General features: G+C 41.7%; 2 protein-coding genes and 1 long non-coding RNA gene across 6 annotated transcripts; 1 reads left to right on the top strand and 2 right to left on the bottom strand.

Annotated features, from left to right (window-relative positions):
• Positions 1–1,379: 1,379 nt before the first annotated feature.
• On the bottom strand, positions 1,380–4,348 carry LOC134184336 (uncharacterized). 2 transcript variants are annotated; one of them, XR_009970647.1, is made up of 2 exons: positions 4,155–4,348; positions 1,380–2,882 (listed from the first exon to the last, which is right to left on the bottom strand). It is a non-coding gene; the product is annotated as an uncharacterized LOC134184336 (long non-coding RNA). The 2 variants fall into 2 exon arrangements; XR_009970648.1 differs by having other exon boundaries at positions 1,380–2,093.
• A 1,382-nt stretch (positions 4,349–5,730) lies between these two features.
• Positions 5,731–15,300, bottom strand: LOC134184988 (DNA-directed RNA polymerase III subunit RPC8-like). 3 transcript variants are annotated; one of them, XM_062652764.1, is made up of 8 exons: positions 15,186–15,300; positions 14,719–15,121; positions 14,550–14,646; positions 8,164–8,250; positions 8,031–8,094; positions 6,370–6,574; positions 6,242–6,298; positions 5,731–6,153 (listed from the first exon to the last, which is right to left on the bottom strand). In XM_062652764.1, the coding sequence occupies exons 2-7, from the start codon at positions 14,827–14,829 to the stop codon at positions 6,248–6,250; spliced, it is 615 nt and encodes a 204-aa protein (XP_062508748.1). In that variant the 5' UTR covers positions 14,830–15,121; positions 15,186–15,300; the 3' UTR covers positions 5,731–6,153; positions 6,242–6,247. The 3 variants fall into 3 exon arrangements, with proteins under 3 accessions (XP_062508748.1, XP_062508746.1, XP_062508747.1); XM_062652762.1 differs by having other exon boundaries at positions 5,739–6,176; XM_062652763.1 differs by lacking the exon at positions 15,186–15,300 and having other exon boundaries at positions 5,739–6,176; positions 14,719–15,020; positions 15,081–15,130.
• On the top strand, positions 14,981–16,446 carry LOC134184987 (lysosomal Pro-X carboxypeptidase-like). Its single transcript, XM_062652761.1, has one exon. It carries the CDS (start codon positions 14,986–14,988, stop codon positions 16,345–16,347), a length of 1,362 nt encoding a protein of 453 aa, XP_062508745.1. The 5' UTR covers positions 14,981–14,985; the 3' UTR covers positions 16,348–16,446.
• The last annotated feature ends 133 nt before the right edge of the window (positions 16,447–16,579 follow it).

Here is a 16,579-nt window from a genome sequence, read left to right as displayed (position 1 = left end):
TCGATTTGGGACCTAGAGAACATGCTCCTGGATGCACATTTGTCGCTTTGTCACGCCTACGTAGATTGGGAGATGTTATCGTGCAACCATTTCTTTTAAATTAACAAGCTTCTTACAGTTGGTCGACATAAATCAATAGTTTCAAGAAAACAAAAAGAGGAACGTCTGCAGCAATTGAATGACAATCAGTGCCACTCTGTAAACACACCCGTGTATGATTCGCGTATCACTGTATTACAGAAGATAGAGAACATTTTGCCAAACAACGCTGCTTGGAGTGATGACACCGTCATTAATTAACAAAGCACAGCGTCGATTGCGTATGCAGTCTTCCAATTTCAAAAGTTTCCAAAACGTACTCCTGTCACAACACCTACAATTCCAAGAAGTAAGATTGAACAATGTACTAATTCACAACACACATTTGGGACAGGGACAACACTGGGTGGTTTCATCTACTGATGAGCATGGAAACATTTCAATATATGACAGTTTACATAATGGAATAACACGACATCTCATCAGTCAGCTGTGGAACATCTATCATCCACCAGATGAGTCGTACCTGTCAGTTATCATACAATCTGTACAACGACAACAAGAAAGACGACTGTGGCTTACTTGTTATAGCATGAGCTACAGAACTGGTTAATGGAATTTATCCTTCCTCAGTTGACTATGAGCAACACGAAATGAGGACATACCTTCTCTACTGTCTCCACACAAAGAAACTGACACTTTTTCCAAAAGCAACAAATCAGCATTGTATGTCAAAACACTGAGCAATACCAAGTCACTGTTTCTCTTTGCTGTTACTGCCAACTGTCACGAGCATATTTTTCTACCGCGCAACGACTTCTCTGTGACAATTGTTGTGCTTACAAACAATACTAGGACGTGGTACTGTGCTTTTTATCGTCTAAAGAAGTTAAAATAGAATTTGAATGAATGGCATTTTTGGCTGTAGTTAGCGTAGTTTCTATATGTATGCGTATGCGTATGTGCTATGTGTTAGACCGACCCAAATTAAGTACAAACTATACCATGCATAGACTATTTAGACTGTAGTACAAATCATCTGTCTAGAGTCATGCATCCGTATCAGATTCACTCAATTGCTCTACCTCTAGACGTTTTGTAAGAATCTGTGCACTTTATAAAAAAATCTAGAAAAATCTTTACACTCTCTAAATTTCCAAGCATCTTAATTGATTGGTTTGCTCTTCCATCAGCGTCTGGAAATGTTAAGCTGTATACGTATTATATACTATAAACATACTTTCACATGCTAGATAAAGTCATAATCAGTATAGGAACACTACCACCCTGTTCACACGAGTTGTAATTAATAAATTAATACATACACATGACGCAGCGTATTTGCATAGAACCCAATATACTCATTTTCGTATATACAGCTAACTTAAATACATATGCATTACATGTACCGTCCAAAAAAGCAACACAACACAACATATTCTCTCCAACAACAAGTTTACTCTCTATTTTCCTCCAACCAGCTAGCCTGTAAATCTACTAAACTCAGCAATTCCATGAGTCTTGCAAATAAGAAAACTATGCAGGCTTTTGTCGGCTTTCTGATAATTTTCCGTTTTTTCTTTAGGTCCACGTACACCGACTTCTGGTCTTTTCCATTGAAAAAATCCTCCTATGATTTCAATCCGAGGCGTTTCATCGATTCCCGTCTGTATAGAAAGACACAAATTTGATAATGGAAGTCATCTAACTCTAACCGTTACACAATTGATCGCATCCCATACGTAGTAATCAAACGTAAACTTTCGATAGCAATTTGCACGTCTGCCCAAACGGACTGTCCGTGCTCTCTTAGCCACTTCTTGCTCTTTCTTATTACTTTCCCAGCTTCTACGGAAAACATTCTACTCACAAACGACATCGTAAATTGACACTTTGATCTAGCTACCTGACAGTAAATCCATTCCTTTTGTACACACAAACCTTTCTAGACACTGTCTAACCTCTAGACACTGTCTAGCCTCTTTCTGCGTGCCGTTCTCAAATTCTGTCTAAAACGGTGCTCGGTTTCTTTGTCAATTGCTACCGTTCTACAACTACACTGCATAATCACGAACAATGTCAGACGACAAAATCGTAATCAGTCTGTGACCGTGAGATACTTACAAACCGACAAAACTGTTACACAACATTCACGTCCAAATATGCAATTGCAAGTTGACAACAATGTTTATGAAAACATGTCTCAAGTAGCAACACCTGTTATGGCACTGTCTTCACTAGTGTTACTTTACTCGACAACAGTCTCATTGCTTTTCTCATCTATTACGTCTGTCTATACCTAAACTACGTCTACAAATGCGATGCACACGACTAGAATTTATTTGCCTAGACCTACTCGTTCTCTGAACTGCTAGATTCGTTTTTGAAGGATGGCAACTAACCATTTGCAATCAGTTACTTCACGGAAACGCGCCGCAGCTGATACATCTGACGAATATTTCTATTTCGATCAACTAACGACATCTCAAGGACAAACAACTGTTCACGGATTCGTCACAGCTATTTCACCAATGAAGACAAGCACGAAAACCCTGAAACAATACTTCGATGGACAACTAGCAGACACCAAACGCAACAACGTCCGAATTGTTGGATTCCGTAGAGAACAACAAACTTCACTTTAACAGTATCACCATAGCCGAACTCCCGTCGTTATTTACAATTGCTCTGTTCAGCAAAACCGTCAGTCTGACAAAAACAACACCGAAATTCTTCTTGGAATAGCTACCACTATTGGTGATACACCACACTTGAATATGTACGACAGCACCAGCGCCGAGCCGTTATTTCACGCACAACGCTGTCCAGACGACGTCATCACTCTAGACAAGGTTGAAACATTACCTAGTGGTAAACTAATCACTGTAATGGTAAAAGTGGTGTCTTTGAGCGAGACAATTACCATACCAGGCAAAAATTTACAAAAACAAACGGCGACTATTGCTGACACTACTTCATCAACTTGTACTTACTCTTTGGCAACAACACGTGAACACTCGGATGTTGCGAAATCTTACAAACTAATGTTGTCATCACCACTTACAAGGGAAAACGGCAATTGAGCTATCAGCGTTTCGGCACTACGGCTACCTCTGTTGCCGTCATAGGCAACACCTGTACAACATCAATCAACGAGGGAACTCGAACACTAGACAACGTCACTCTTCTTGGTGTACAACAACTCACCATATATGTTGCTTGTCACAAATGCAACGCCAAGGTCACTGCTCAAACAGACAACTCAAACCTAGGAGTGTGCACCAAATGTTTATGACGCAACTTATGGAGAAAGTCCCACGCAAAGCTGCAGCTTCCATCCTCATTCAAACTCAGCTACAATTCACACCTATAACTGTACGAGCATTCGACACCGTCCTCTACCTACTCGTTCATCTTCCCAAAGGTTTGCATAAACAACTGAACGAAGCAAATCTTCTTTCAACGAACATTTTTGATGCAACTATCGACGAGCAACACACACTAGTCGATGTCAAATTGCTTTGATGCACTTCTTCCTAATTCATCTCCTGCATTAACACTCTAACGACTAGATGTCACCTACTGTCAACTATTCACGCGTTCCCGTACTACAGTATGATCAATCATTTACTACACTGTGCTGCATCTAACACTGTTGATAGTCAATGTTTGCCGATATCAATTTCTATGTCAGTAAATACCATACCACTGACGTTACAACGGAACTGAGTCCATACCTAGACTGTGCATTTCAATTGGCTTGATCACGATCGCAAAACGACGACTACCTAGACCAGGCCTATATACGTAATCTAAACTACTAGGAAGTTTGCATGTTTACTTCCACGACAGCTAGGGTTTCAACAAATACATATTGTCTAGCTAGGACTCGGCGTTTCAGTAGACGGTCTGAAAACACCGTTGGACGTGTTGCTCACGAACGCGAGGCGCCTACGGATATTGTACAACTAGTTACTTTAGACTAAGACATGTGCTAACTAATGTATCTTTAGCGTGCGTCTTGCTAGCAAATAACATATTTATACGCATGTTATTGCAGTGCTGCAAAGAGTGTCGTGTATAAGCTAGCCTTGTTGCTAAATGCACTTTCTTACTTTGCACTTGCTTCGCCGCGTGTTTCTCCGCTTGTTGCTATGTCATTTGGTGGACCACGTGTACAGTATACTGTACGTGCAAGGCGAAAAGTTGACTTTGCTCGACAATGTTTCTTACAAAGCTCTGCGAATCTTCCAAATGTCGTCACTTGTATAGCAGCCACTCTACTCCAACAATGTAGCAATGGCAAGGCGTCTCGAGAACAACAAAGAAGTGTTGATATCGATGTAACGTAGTCCCGCCCTCATACGAGTACATACAGACCTAGCACGTCTGGTCTTCCTTTCCGTGACCCTCTACCATTCATTGCAACATTACATTGGACCAGAGTTTCTTCTAACATTTGTGGAATCAGAAAACGAGAATCTCAAGGAAAACAACACAGGAAAAGTCTGCAAGCAAATGCATTGTCTATCAGCCAATAACAGTTCAGATGCTCAAGAGCCGTCTTGTTCCTGTACGCGTTGGTGTTGGACACCTACTGTACTAGTATATACAGGAGCTGCAGTACCTTTCGCTAGTCTACATACAAAATCTTACGAGATATTCAAGTCGACACTAAACTAGGACGCGACGGAATTATCCGTGTAGACATGGGATTTACAAACATGAAAACAGAGCATCATCATTTTACACAAAAGGATCGAAACTGGCCTGGGGATCAGTGCACTAAAGAAGGAATGTGTAACTTTCGACAGTCCAGTTCGGTCGCTTTATATTGTGGTCGTCTCTACAAGCGACTCTGTTTGTCTAACCCACAGCGAATTGGGATCCTGTACGATGGCGCAAAGCGAATTCACTTTCGTATCGCCGACGAGACCGTGCACGTGTCTTTTCCGATGATGCTCCATTCCTAGACACGACTGCTTTGTCTCGCTATCCTGTCTTCAAAACGACAGCGAGAATCATTCGTCCTAGTGGTGAGAAACGCATCTATTTCATGAAGCTCTCTGAGACTAAAATATTTGTTAGTGTTTCCGTTGCAGGAGTGGTGTAGAATAGCAATAACGCTTCTTGTTGCTCAGGAAGACGTCGACAAGTTACCATTGCCACGCAGACTGAAGCGCTACGTGAGAGGCAAGAAGTGCACTTGTGAGTACACAGTGAGGGTATAGAGATATGATTGCCCATGCCTTGACTGTTATAATTCGAATTTTTCGCAATATACAGTCTATGCGATGGTAACACATATGGATATTGCGCGTTCCTTTTGTCGCAGAGCTATACTGATTGCTCGACACCTATAGAAATGTCAGTCCCAACATTGCCTACTATATGTTTAGTCTAATCAACTAGTAACTGATGCTGCATGTTCACGGCTTTATGAACTATGCGATCGACTTGTCGCCAAGTATTACAAAGTTAGACTTCAATTTACTTTGAAACGACTACTGCTAAATAGTCACGTGATTAAAAGTTGCTTGAATACCCTAAAGAATCCAAAATAACTGCTAACGGTGAAGCCCCTCTTTCAAAAATTTCTGGATCCGGCGCTGTATAAGTATGATGAAATCGGTCTGGTCTTAGCGTTCCAAAACAGATAAGATTTTGTGAATAGACCATGTCCTACATCTCTTCTGTGCTATATCATCTGTAGTAAAGGACTGTATAGTGACACAATCAATAACATCTATATCGATGGTGCTGGTCTGAATGTTAACATGACGACCAAGACGCTATTACTTACATAAAATATAGATCGTACCACAGTAGAAATCTTGTATTAATTGGGTTCTTATTTCTAATTGATAACAGTCATGATATTTACAACAAAATGCCATTCAGTAAGTGTTGTAATCTTGTTTGAAAGTCTGCCATGTTACAGTCACTCTTCTTATATCCGCTTTTCTAATGTGTTGGTAGCTATGACTTATGCAAAGATTGTTAAACTCTTGATCAAGTTTTCAAAAATGATTTCAATAATTTTCACGACAGAACATCAACCGAATCCATGAACTACAGTGTAGAGCCCTTGGTAGAACACTAACTCTTCACTGGCTTTGTTATATATAAAACAGTAACTGTCAGGCAAATAGTTCAATAATTAAAAATATCAGCTACGTATACAAGGTCAGGTACATATTACCTTGGACTAGCTCTGCCACCATTCAAGTAGTCCCAATCCGGGTCCACTGACTGATCCCTTTGAGTCAAGTAAATCGACCAGTCAATTCTATTATATGAATATTACCTGGTCATCGAATGCCTACTTACTATTATGGTGTATGGTGATTGCCTCGACTCTCTTTCTCGTTTTTCCTTTTCTGCTGCTTCGTTTGCCTCTGGTGCCGATGGAGAAACGTCGACAAAAATTTCTTCTGCAACTCGAAATCTTATGCCTTTCCTGACGTCCATGTAGAGGTCGTGACAACCATCTTCAGTCTGATATTCCCAAATCCAAACTTGCTCTGATTGGTCACTAACAATAACCAACAGTGCAGACTTACAGAGGGCGTGAACAAACAGCAAGCATGCAGTTAATTCTACAATTACAAATGTTCTAACAAGACTAGCCTCAAATTTCCAGACCAGAGATCGTGCGAGCGCGAACTCTAGTCTGGACCAAAATGATACTAAAATGATTTCGAAAGTACTTATCTAAAGCAATGCTAAATGGTAGTCTAACAGAATAGAATCGTTTTACCTATATCAACATATCATTTGTAAATGCCATGCGAGCTCACGAACAAAGAAGAGACATCTGCTATGTTTGCAGCGATATCTTGGTGGATGGCATGAAACAACAACTCTTTGATTCTTTGGCAGACCGCTAGTTAGTCTAACCGCTCGACCAGTTGTCGTGATGGTCTAGCGATGCTGCTGTGCATGTTCTGTCACCGCAAGCTTGAAAATATCGAAGAACTGATGCTGAAACTAAATCTAAGATGTGTGCATGCACCAGAGTCTTCATCACGGCTCTGGCGTGCACTTAGCCACCCACAAGGATTTCACAAGCGCAATCAGCGTTAGTGCACTTAGCATAACCAATTACTGCTAAACCAATCAGAATTTACAACCGACATTCCGGTTGTAAGGAGCTGATTGGCTTAGAAGGCTATTTCTGAAATCATTTTAGTATCGACTTGGTCCAGACCAGAGTTCGTGCGCTTTGCGCACTCTCTGGTCTGGAAAGTCAAGGCTACAACAAGACATGCTTGAGATATAAAATACGTACAACATTTGAAACCTCAATAACCATTTGCCAATAATTGTACAGACCTATATATGCATACATTCCTCATGGCAGATTTCAATTTTCAATTTTAAGTGATAACTAATGTTGGCACTAATAACAACTCGTGTGTAAGCATAATACACAAACAAACCAATTCGTGGCATAACTAGTGTAATAGTTGTCTGGTCTGTTTTATGACAGTGTAGAATGCTGACAGAGGAGCCAATAACAGCACAATCCAATCCAACTTGACAGGTAAACACCAATCATCTATACTAACTATCGAGACACAAAGTGAGAATTGTTATGTCATTGAGGGCCAGTGGGTGACTGGGTCATACAATTTTTGCATTGCAATATTGTCATTCTAATTTTATTTGGTTTTCTTATTTTCAATTTTTGAAATAAGCGGTTATTTAACATGTTTTAATAATTAAATTTTTCATATTTAATACTTATACTGTACAATATAATTGCAATATTAAATTTGATATTTTAAAGGTTTTTTCACTAATCATTTTATTAAATATAATAAAAAAGATTGCCGACATGCAAAACACCTGCAAAGGCACCACAAAGCCACTAATTTTTGAAACCAAGTAGCTGCGTAACCTTTTAAACAAAAATTATGTCCGGTAAGTTTCCTTTCCTGTAACGTAATGTAACATGTTCCACCAAAACAATAAAACAATTGTCTTACAATCGAGATGGATGTTGAAGCGAGTCTGCAGGTATAAGGATATCATCGAAAAACCCAAGAGACACTACGCAAACAATGCAATACAACATTAACTACATTAACGTTCACAAAACAGAATCTTATATTGACTGACCGTTAACTCCTTCTGGACTCGAACTTCGTACTTTGCCGACAATAACCTCATCTATGAATGGTCTGAGAACAGCATATCGAAAATGAACTAATCCAACAAACAAAATCAGGAATTTTTGAACAGAATTCGCAGAAATATCATGATCGCAGATATAACCGGTTATATGGTATACTACCATTGACAGACAGGCACACAGAGACAGAAAAAGACACAAACAAACAGACTAAAATAGACCTTACATATATACAGTAGTTGTGTATGATTCTGGGTGCAGCTGTGATCTTGATGTAGCCATGGCACACCCTTTCAGTCAAGATATATTTTGGCTTATATTAGAAGATGGGTTTGCTGCAGCAAGATCAAAGAGAATAAAAAAGAGAGACAAATATGAAAAGCAACACATTTCTGGTAGTACATAAAGCCTCGACTTCACCCCTCTCATATTTGAACATTTTCGAACCTGGAGGTCAGCAGCTACTAAGTATCTCAACAAATAAGCCAAACGATCACGAAATATAGAAGGATCAAAGAATGAAGCCGATTTTAGAGGTTTATGGAGAATTAATTACAACAATGCTATGCTAAAGTTATTCTTTATAAGCTAACTTGAGTCTTGCCTGGAGCTGGAGAAGTAAATAAGAATATTTAGAATAAAGACTATCAGAGTAATTTGCACAAAATGACAATCATGTACTTTATGTTAAATTCAGTAGACTTCTTACTGCTAGTGCTAGAGATGTGAGTAGATTATGTGTTTCAATAAAATCAGATTGACAGACAGACACACAGACAGACGGTCATGCACACACACACACACACACACACACACACACACACACACACACACACACACACACACACACATGCACAGACAGACAAACACACAGACGGACATGTAGAGTTTGAGTCGTATTCTGAGCAGTTCTTAGCTAGATCATTGTGTTTGTTGCGGCCTTGGTGGTCACTGGACTTTCCATCTTTAATGATATACGGATGATTCAGGGTCGATTTATGAAAATATACTATCATTGACAGACAGACAGACTGGAGCTAGCTTTGATTTAAACATTGCCTTGGCACACCCATGAAGTTCTGATGTATTCCTGAGACCTGCTCATACAGATGGTGCTGCTGCTTTGAGATGGGAAGAAGAAAAATTAAATACAGCTCTGTAATGAAAGTAGGTGGTGCCTCTGTCAAAATGATAGCACTCGTCATGGAACATTTAAGCAGATGGGGCTTGGATGGTCTCTAATACCTACAACATCTGTCTAAATCATCTGTTGATGAGCTAGGAAAACCAAACCCAAGCAAATTCTTAAAACCACTGGAGAAAAAGATTCTCAGTTCAACCACAAAAATGCAATAGTAACACCATCATCAAGAAGGTTTCCTCACTGTCTAAAGAAGATGAAGCCTCAGCAAAGTAGACCAGTTGCTTCCAAAGTTCAGTGTGTACGCGTGTAAGCATTGCTTGTGAGCTACAGTCCACCCCTACTTACAATAAAATTGGCGATGAGGTCAAAGAACTAGATGGCTGAAGGGAAGCTTGCTACTGGTCGCATCAGCGAATTTCACCAGGGAGTGGATACTGTGAAGGATTACGCAGAGATATTCTCTCTCTACTGTGAGGCTAAAAGGATTACCGACGTAGCAAAGAAGAAAGGAATCTTTCTAACAGTGGTAGGAGCATCTACTTACACCTTGCTTAAACTTAGTGCAACCAGAGAAACCACTAGACCTCTCTCTGGATGATCTCTGCGAGTTGCTGAAGAAGCACTACCAACCACGTGTTGTGGTGAATTCCACCAGGAAGTGGATATTGTGGAGGATTACGCAGACAGATCCTCTCTCTACTGTGAGGCTAAAGGGATTACCAACGTAGCAAAGAAGAAAACAATCTTTCTAACAGTGGTAGGAGCAACTACTTACGCCTTGCTTAAACCTAGTGCAACTGGAGAAACCACAAGACCTCTCTCTAGATGATCTCTGCGAGTTGCGGAGGAAGCACTACCAACCACGTGTCGTGGTGATAGCAGAGAGGTTTTGCTTTTATAAGCGACAGCAACGTGATGGTGACAAGGTCTAGGTCCACGTCTCTGAACTGAGACGCATGGCAAAGTATTGTCAGTTTGGTCCCTACCTAGATATTGCGCTATGTGACCAACTTGTATGCCTGTACAATGAGGCCATACAGCGGAAAATACTGGCGGAAGATGACCTCACGTTGACAAAAGCAATCGACATAGCTCTGGCGTTTGAGTTAGCGAGTCAAGAGACACGCATGTTACGTGCAACAGATGGTGCAATTGTGTCTAGGAGACCTCCGCTGCGACAACCAGAGACGACCACCACAAACTCAACTTACGTGCAATCGAGAAGGAATGTCATCGATGTGATGGTTACAACCAAAGCCTGGTGAGGTGTAAGTTTTTTTCCAAAACTAAGCAGTGCCACTATTGTAAATCAGTGGGCCACATCAGTCGGGTGTGCAGAAAAATAGAAAGCGGACGAACACAAAAGGGAACGAACAACTGTGCAAGTCACACCTACCAAGCATCAGGGGAAGTCCCGGGCAATGCATAAAATTGATGAGGATGTCAGCACATTTTTCTCCTTATCAAGCAAAGAAGGAGTCATGGTCAAAATAAACGTTGTGGGAGTTGATGTGGAATTGCAAGTGGATACTGGAGCAACCATCACTGTGGTTCCAACAAATATCTATAAGAGTCAGATAAGCCATGTACACTTGCAACTGTACAACGGCGAGTCTTTGAAGATATAAGGGGAAGCCATGGTTACAGTATGCTACGGTGAGCAGACCGCTACCTTGAAGATGGTTGTAGTCGATGTCAACAACAACCAGCTATTATGGGAAGGAATTGGGTACAGGCAAGTACTCTTGACTGGAGCTTACTATTTCAGATAGAAAGTGTGAAGCAAGTGAATCCAATTGCAGATTTTCTGGTCCAGGAATTGGTACCTTGGTAGGGGAAGAGGCAGAAGTTATATTGAAATCTGATGCAAGTTATGTTTTCACAGGCCCTACCCTATTCCATATGCACTGCAAGAGAAGATAGACATGGAATAGACCAAATGACCAGTGAAGGAATAATAAGGCCAGTCAAGCAGAGCAAATGGACAGCTCCAAGCATAGTTGCGAGGTAACGTGACAATGAATACGGATCTACAAAGACTATAAGGTTACCATCAACCCATATCTAGACAATAACAGCTACCCCATGCCCAACAAACAGGATCTCTTTGCAGCACTAGCTGGTGGAACAAGATTTTCTAAGCTTGACATGAAGCAGGCATAAATGCAGATGCAGGTCAAGACTGATAGTCAAGAGTATCTTACTATCAATACAAGCAAGGGACTTTTCACATTACTAGAATGCCATTTGGAATCTCGACTGCACCAAGCATGTGGCAGCATCAGATGGACAGGATTTTGTCAGGAGTCAAGGGTGCACTATGCTATATGGACGATGTGCTAGTCGTGGAAAAGACACAGGCAGAGCACAATGAGGGATTGACAATTGTGTTACAAAGGCTGGAAAAGGCAGCCCTAAAGTTGAAACCTGAGAAGTGTGAGTTCAATAAGACTGAAGTAGAATATCTCGGTCATGCTATCAGTAACAAGGGAATTCACCTCTCTGAAAAAGGTGTCTGTGATCCGAGAGGCTCCAGAGCCTACTAATGCAACGGAGTTGAACGCATTGTTGGGATTGCTCAACTATTATAGGAAGTTTCTTTCCAATCTGAGCACAACTCTGAGACTGTCATATGTATTACTACAGAAGAACAGAGTGTGGAAATGGACTCAAGAGCACACGAAAGCATTTAGTAAGGCCAAGTCAGCAATTCTAAGTTCAGAATTCTTAACTCATTATGATTTAGAGAAGCCAGTGACTCTAACGTGATGCTTTGCAATATGGAGTTGGAACATGTTTGTCGTACACCATGCCAGAAGGTACACTACAGCCAACAGCATTTGCATCCTGAACTCTTTCTTCTGCAGAGTGCAATTATGATCAGTTAGAAAAAGAGGCACTCTCATTGATATATGGCATACGGCAATTTCACAAGTACCCGGTAGGAAGACATTTTATGCTTATTACAGATCACCTACATCTATTGAAGATTTTAGGACCATGTGAATGTGCTCCTACATTAGCAGCCGCACGCTTACAAAGATGGGTTCTTATTCTCAGTGCTTACCAGTATATGCTATAATACCGTCCAGGTAATCTGAATAATGAAGCAGATGTCTTATCTCGACTACCCTTACCGGTGAAGGTCAATGATCCAAACAAAACCACATTTTTCATTGATTACTGCGAGATGTTGCCTCTAACAGCGAATGAGTAGAATGGAGACACAGAAGTATCCACTTCTATGAAGAGTCTTCCAATACATCGAATTCAGTTGGCCTCAGAACATTAATCCAATGTTAGAACAATATGGAAGACAGAAACATGAATTGTCTATTGAAAATGGATACCTGTTGTGGGCAAGCAGAGTAGTCATTCCGCACAAACATAGACCAAGGAAATTGGGTGAACTTCAACAAGATCACCATGGCATGACAAAGATGAAGGCGATAGCTAGGAGCTTTGTTTGGTGGCCGAGTATAGATAGAGACATAGACGAAACGGTGAAGATCTGTGAGCCTTGTGGCAATTACAGGCCAAACCAGCATCAGTGAAACCGGCTCACCCATGGATGTACCCAGGACAGCCTTGGGAACGTGTACATGCAGGTTTTTGTGAGTATGGTGGGAAACAGTACTTGGCGATGGTTGATGCTTTTAGCAAATGGCCAGAAGTTCACAAACCGGGCAGCCACGCAACAACAACACAGGTGTTGGATGTAATGAGAAGGCATTTCAAGTTATCATGGATTGCCTCATCGCCTAGTGACAGACAACAAACTGCATTTACTGCAAGTGAATTTCAATTATTTACGCAGAGAAATGGAAATAAACACCAAAGAAATCCGCCATACGATTCAGCTTCTAACAGGCAAGCCGAGAAGCTTGTACAAGAGCTTAAAAGAGCCTGACGAATCGCCCAGATGGTAGGTTGGTCAACAGTCAAGTAACAAGGTTCATATTTTAATATCGAATGACACCCCACAGCACTACTGACAAGACACCAGCTGAATTACTAGTGAAGCGCTATCTTAGAACCAGATTTACATTGTTGATACCCGGAAACAGAGAACACTGTGGTGAAGATACAACAAGAACAGAACAATAGAGCTACAACCAACAATATAGCACGAATTAGTACCAGGAATGACAGTAAACATTCTTAACACGAGACAAGATAATTGAGGTAAATGGCTTAGGAGAGTTATCAAACAATGCCTCGGACACACCAATTATTTGGTCAATGTGCATGGAATTGATCGTTACATACACAAGATCATTTGAGCGAGAGATATGAAAGAAGTATTACAGACTTTACAGCAAAACCATTGAACGTATCAGAGAGTCAACCCAGTGAGAGTAATACCCCATTCACACGAGCATTTGTAACTGTGCCAGCACAGTACGGCACGGTTTGGCTCGGTTTCACTTCGTCGGGTGAATGCCAGCCGAACCGAACCGAACCATGGTGAGTTGGCCCACCTCAAGTTGCCATGCCAGCACAGTTTGATTCGGTTCGGTTGTGTGGTGCCTGTCAAAACAAAGATGACGTCGACGTCTATGCTCGGTACTTCTCCTTGATATTTCCGCAGACTGTTCTAGTGCCAGCGAGAAGTAAGTGCGGACAGCTTGTTCCATGATGACGTCTGTATCTAGCGTGCGTACCAAGAGACATGCCTACTAAAACTCGGCTGGCTCGCTTTGTCAGAACGTCGTGTGAACAAGGGCTGGCTCGCTTCATTTTAGCCCAGGCTGGCTTGGCTCGGCTCGGCTCAGTTTGGAGCTATGCTGGTGTGAATGAGGTATAAGAAGAAAGATCAGAGTCAACCTTTGTCAACTGTAACAACATCAGGAGTCAATCAACCAACATCGAAAATTACAACATCCGAGGAGGTACCCTGTCAGGGTAAACAAACAGAAACCGCTGAGGTACAGACAGGACTAAGACTAAAAATAGTAAGGGAGAAATGTAGTATAATGTTGTTGATGCTAATAGGCGTAGTTAGAATGTAATTGACACATCCTGAGAGCCAGTTGGCATAGTACGTAGCAAGTGTTGTGTTGCTTCCAGCGTGTAAGAATTGCTTGCAAGCTACGGTCCACCCCTACTTAGATCTAGCACACACCAGTTGTGTTGTATGTAGATTTCAATATTGAAAATATATGTATTGACAGACAGACAGACCGACAGATATACAGGCAGACCTAAACAAAGAACGATATGATATACCTTTGCAGTGATAAGCGCCATCTCCTGGTAAAATATAGGAATCTTCAATTTTCGTAATATCGTGCAAGGCTATGCACAAGCCAACCTGATGTATTACCTTCTCCGGCAAACATACACAAACGCACTGAAGAAGAGATTCCCGACACCAATATCGTTCAAATGTCGCAACCTTGTTTGCAAACTTCTTATTCAACTGCGTCGATATCGTCTCTGTTCTGTCCAGCCCAAACAGATGTGGTTTTATCCTCACGGTGTCCTTCATTTCAACGAGGACAAACATGCTGCTTCGTATCTAGAAACATCAAACACATGTAGGTACTGCGCATGTGCAGCTAGTGCTCGATAAGTCATGAAATCTTCCGTGATTGCGTCGCTTGTAACTGCTACAGTTTACTGTCTCCTCCCCTACTCATTATCCAGTCATTCTCGCCAATGGATGCGAGCCGAGCTTCGTGAGGACCCCAAATACAACTACACGACCAAGTATTTCACAACGTTCATCGACCATTTCGGATTCGCCACAAACGCCACCTTCCGCTTGAGATATCTAGTAAACGACCAGTACTGGCGTCCTGAGAGACCAATATTTTTCTATACGGGCAATGAAGGTGACATCACACTGTTCAGTGACAATACCGGTTTTGTATGGGAAATTGCACCGGAATTTGAGGCTCTCGTCATTTTTGCTGAACACAGATATTACGGCGAATCTCTTCCGTTCGGTAACGAATCGTTCAAAGATGCTGCACACACTCAGTATTTGACGTCAGAGCAGGCGTTGGCAGACTTTGCAACCTTGCTGATTGATTTCAAACAGTCGACCGAGGGGGCTGCGCATAGTCCGGTTGTTGCATTCGGTGGGTCGTATGGCGGTATGCTGGCGTCGTGGTTCAGGATGAAGTATCCGAATGTGGTGGGCGGCGCTATTGCTGCATCCGCTCCCATATTGCAGTTTACTGGAGTCACCCCTTGCGATTCGTTCTCCAATATTGTCAGTGCCGACTTTTGTGGAGCGAGCGAAACGTGTTGCAAGAACATCAAGACGTTTTGGAGCACCATGAATGATACACTGGGCAAAGCGGATGGCTTAGGAATTGTATCGGATATATTTCGATTATGCAAGCCACTTTCGTCAGAAAGGTTGGCATACGATGTCATGGAAGGCTGGATTAGTAACATTCTTGGTAACTTCGCAATGTGCGACTACCCTTACCCTGCAAATTTTCTCACCCCTCTACCTGCTCATCCTATCAATAAGTCGTGTGAGTTCCTCAACACGCCGCTGTCCGGAGACGACCTATTGAAGGGTGTGGCGAATGTCCTAAATTTGTATTTCAACTACACCGGTTCAGTCGATTGCTTGACTGTTGGATCACAAGGAACGTCGAGACTAGGCGATCAAGGGTGGGGGTATCAAGTGTGTACGGAGATGGTTATGCCTATGTGTAGTATTGACAATATGTTTCCAGCTAGCAGATGGGATTATGATTTCTTTGCCGAGGAATGTCGCAAGCAGTGGGGTACCGTTCCCAGGCCGATGTGGATTCCCATACAATATGGTGGCAAGGATATCACAGCGCATAGTAATATCGTGTTCAGTAATGGAAACCGTGACCCCTGGTCTGGCGGTGGAGTATTGACCAATATGTCGGCATCGCTTATTGCCATTGTGATCGAAGGTGGAGCCCATCACTTAGATCTACGAGCATCTAATCCAGCCGACCCTCCTTCTGTTATCGAGGCTCGTCTGACAGAAAGAGCTTACATTAACGAGTGGATACATGAATGGAATGGCTGATGCTTAACTTAATTAAACTTGCGTTTCTAGCCACTACTGTTTGTGGGTAGTTGCCAAAACAGACAATTTGTATGGCAAATTTGAAATCACACAACAGTGGAGCAGTGCAGGTCCATACATTAGTTTAGAAATACCATTGACATGTACACCAACCATAGAGACGAGTTGCACGATGAATAATCGACTCTTGCGGATGTTGAAAAGAAATAGAAACTAGAATGTGACGATAATA

This window comes from Corticium candelabrum, chromosome 9 (assembly GCF_963422355.1).
Source record: "Corticium candelabrum chromosome 9, ooCorCand1.1, whole genome shotgun sequence".
NCBI lineage: Eukaryota > Metazoa > Porifera > Homoscleromorpha > Homosclerophorida > Plakinidae > Corticium > Corticium candelabrum.
Note: the sequence above shows the minus strand (reverse complement) of the source record. Positions and strands in the feature narration are given on the sequence as shown.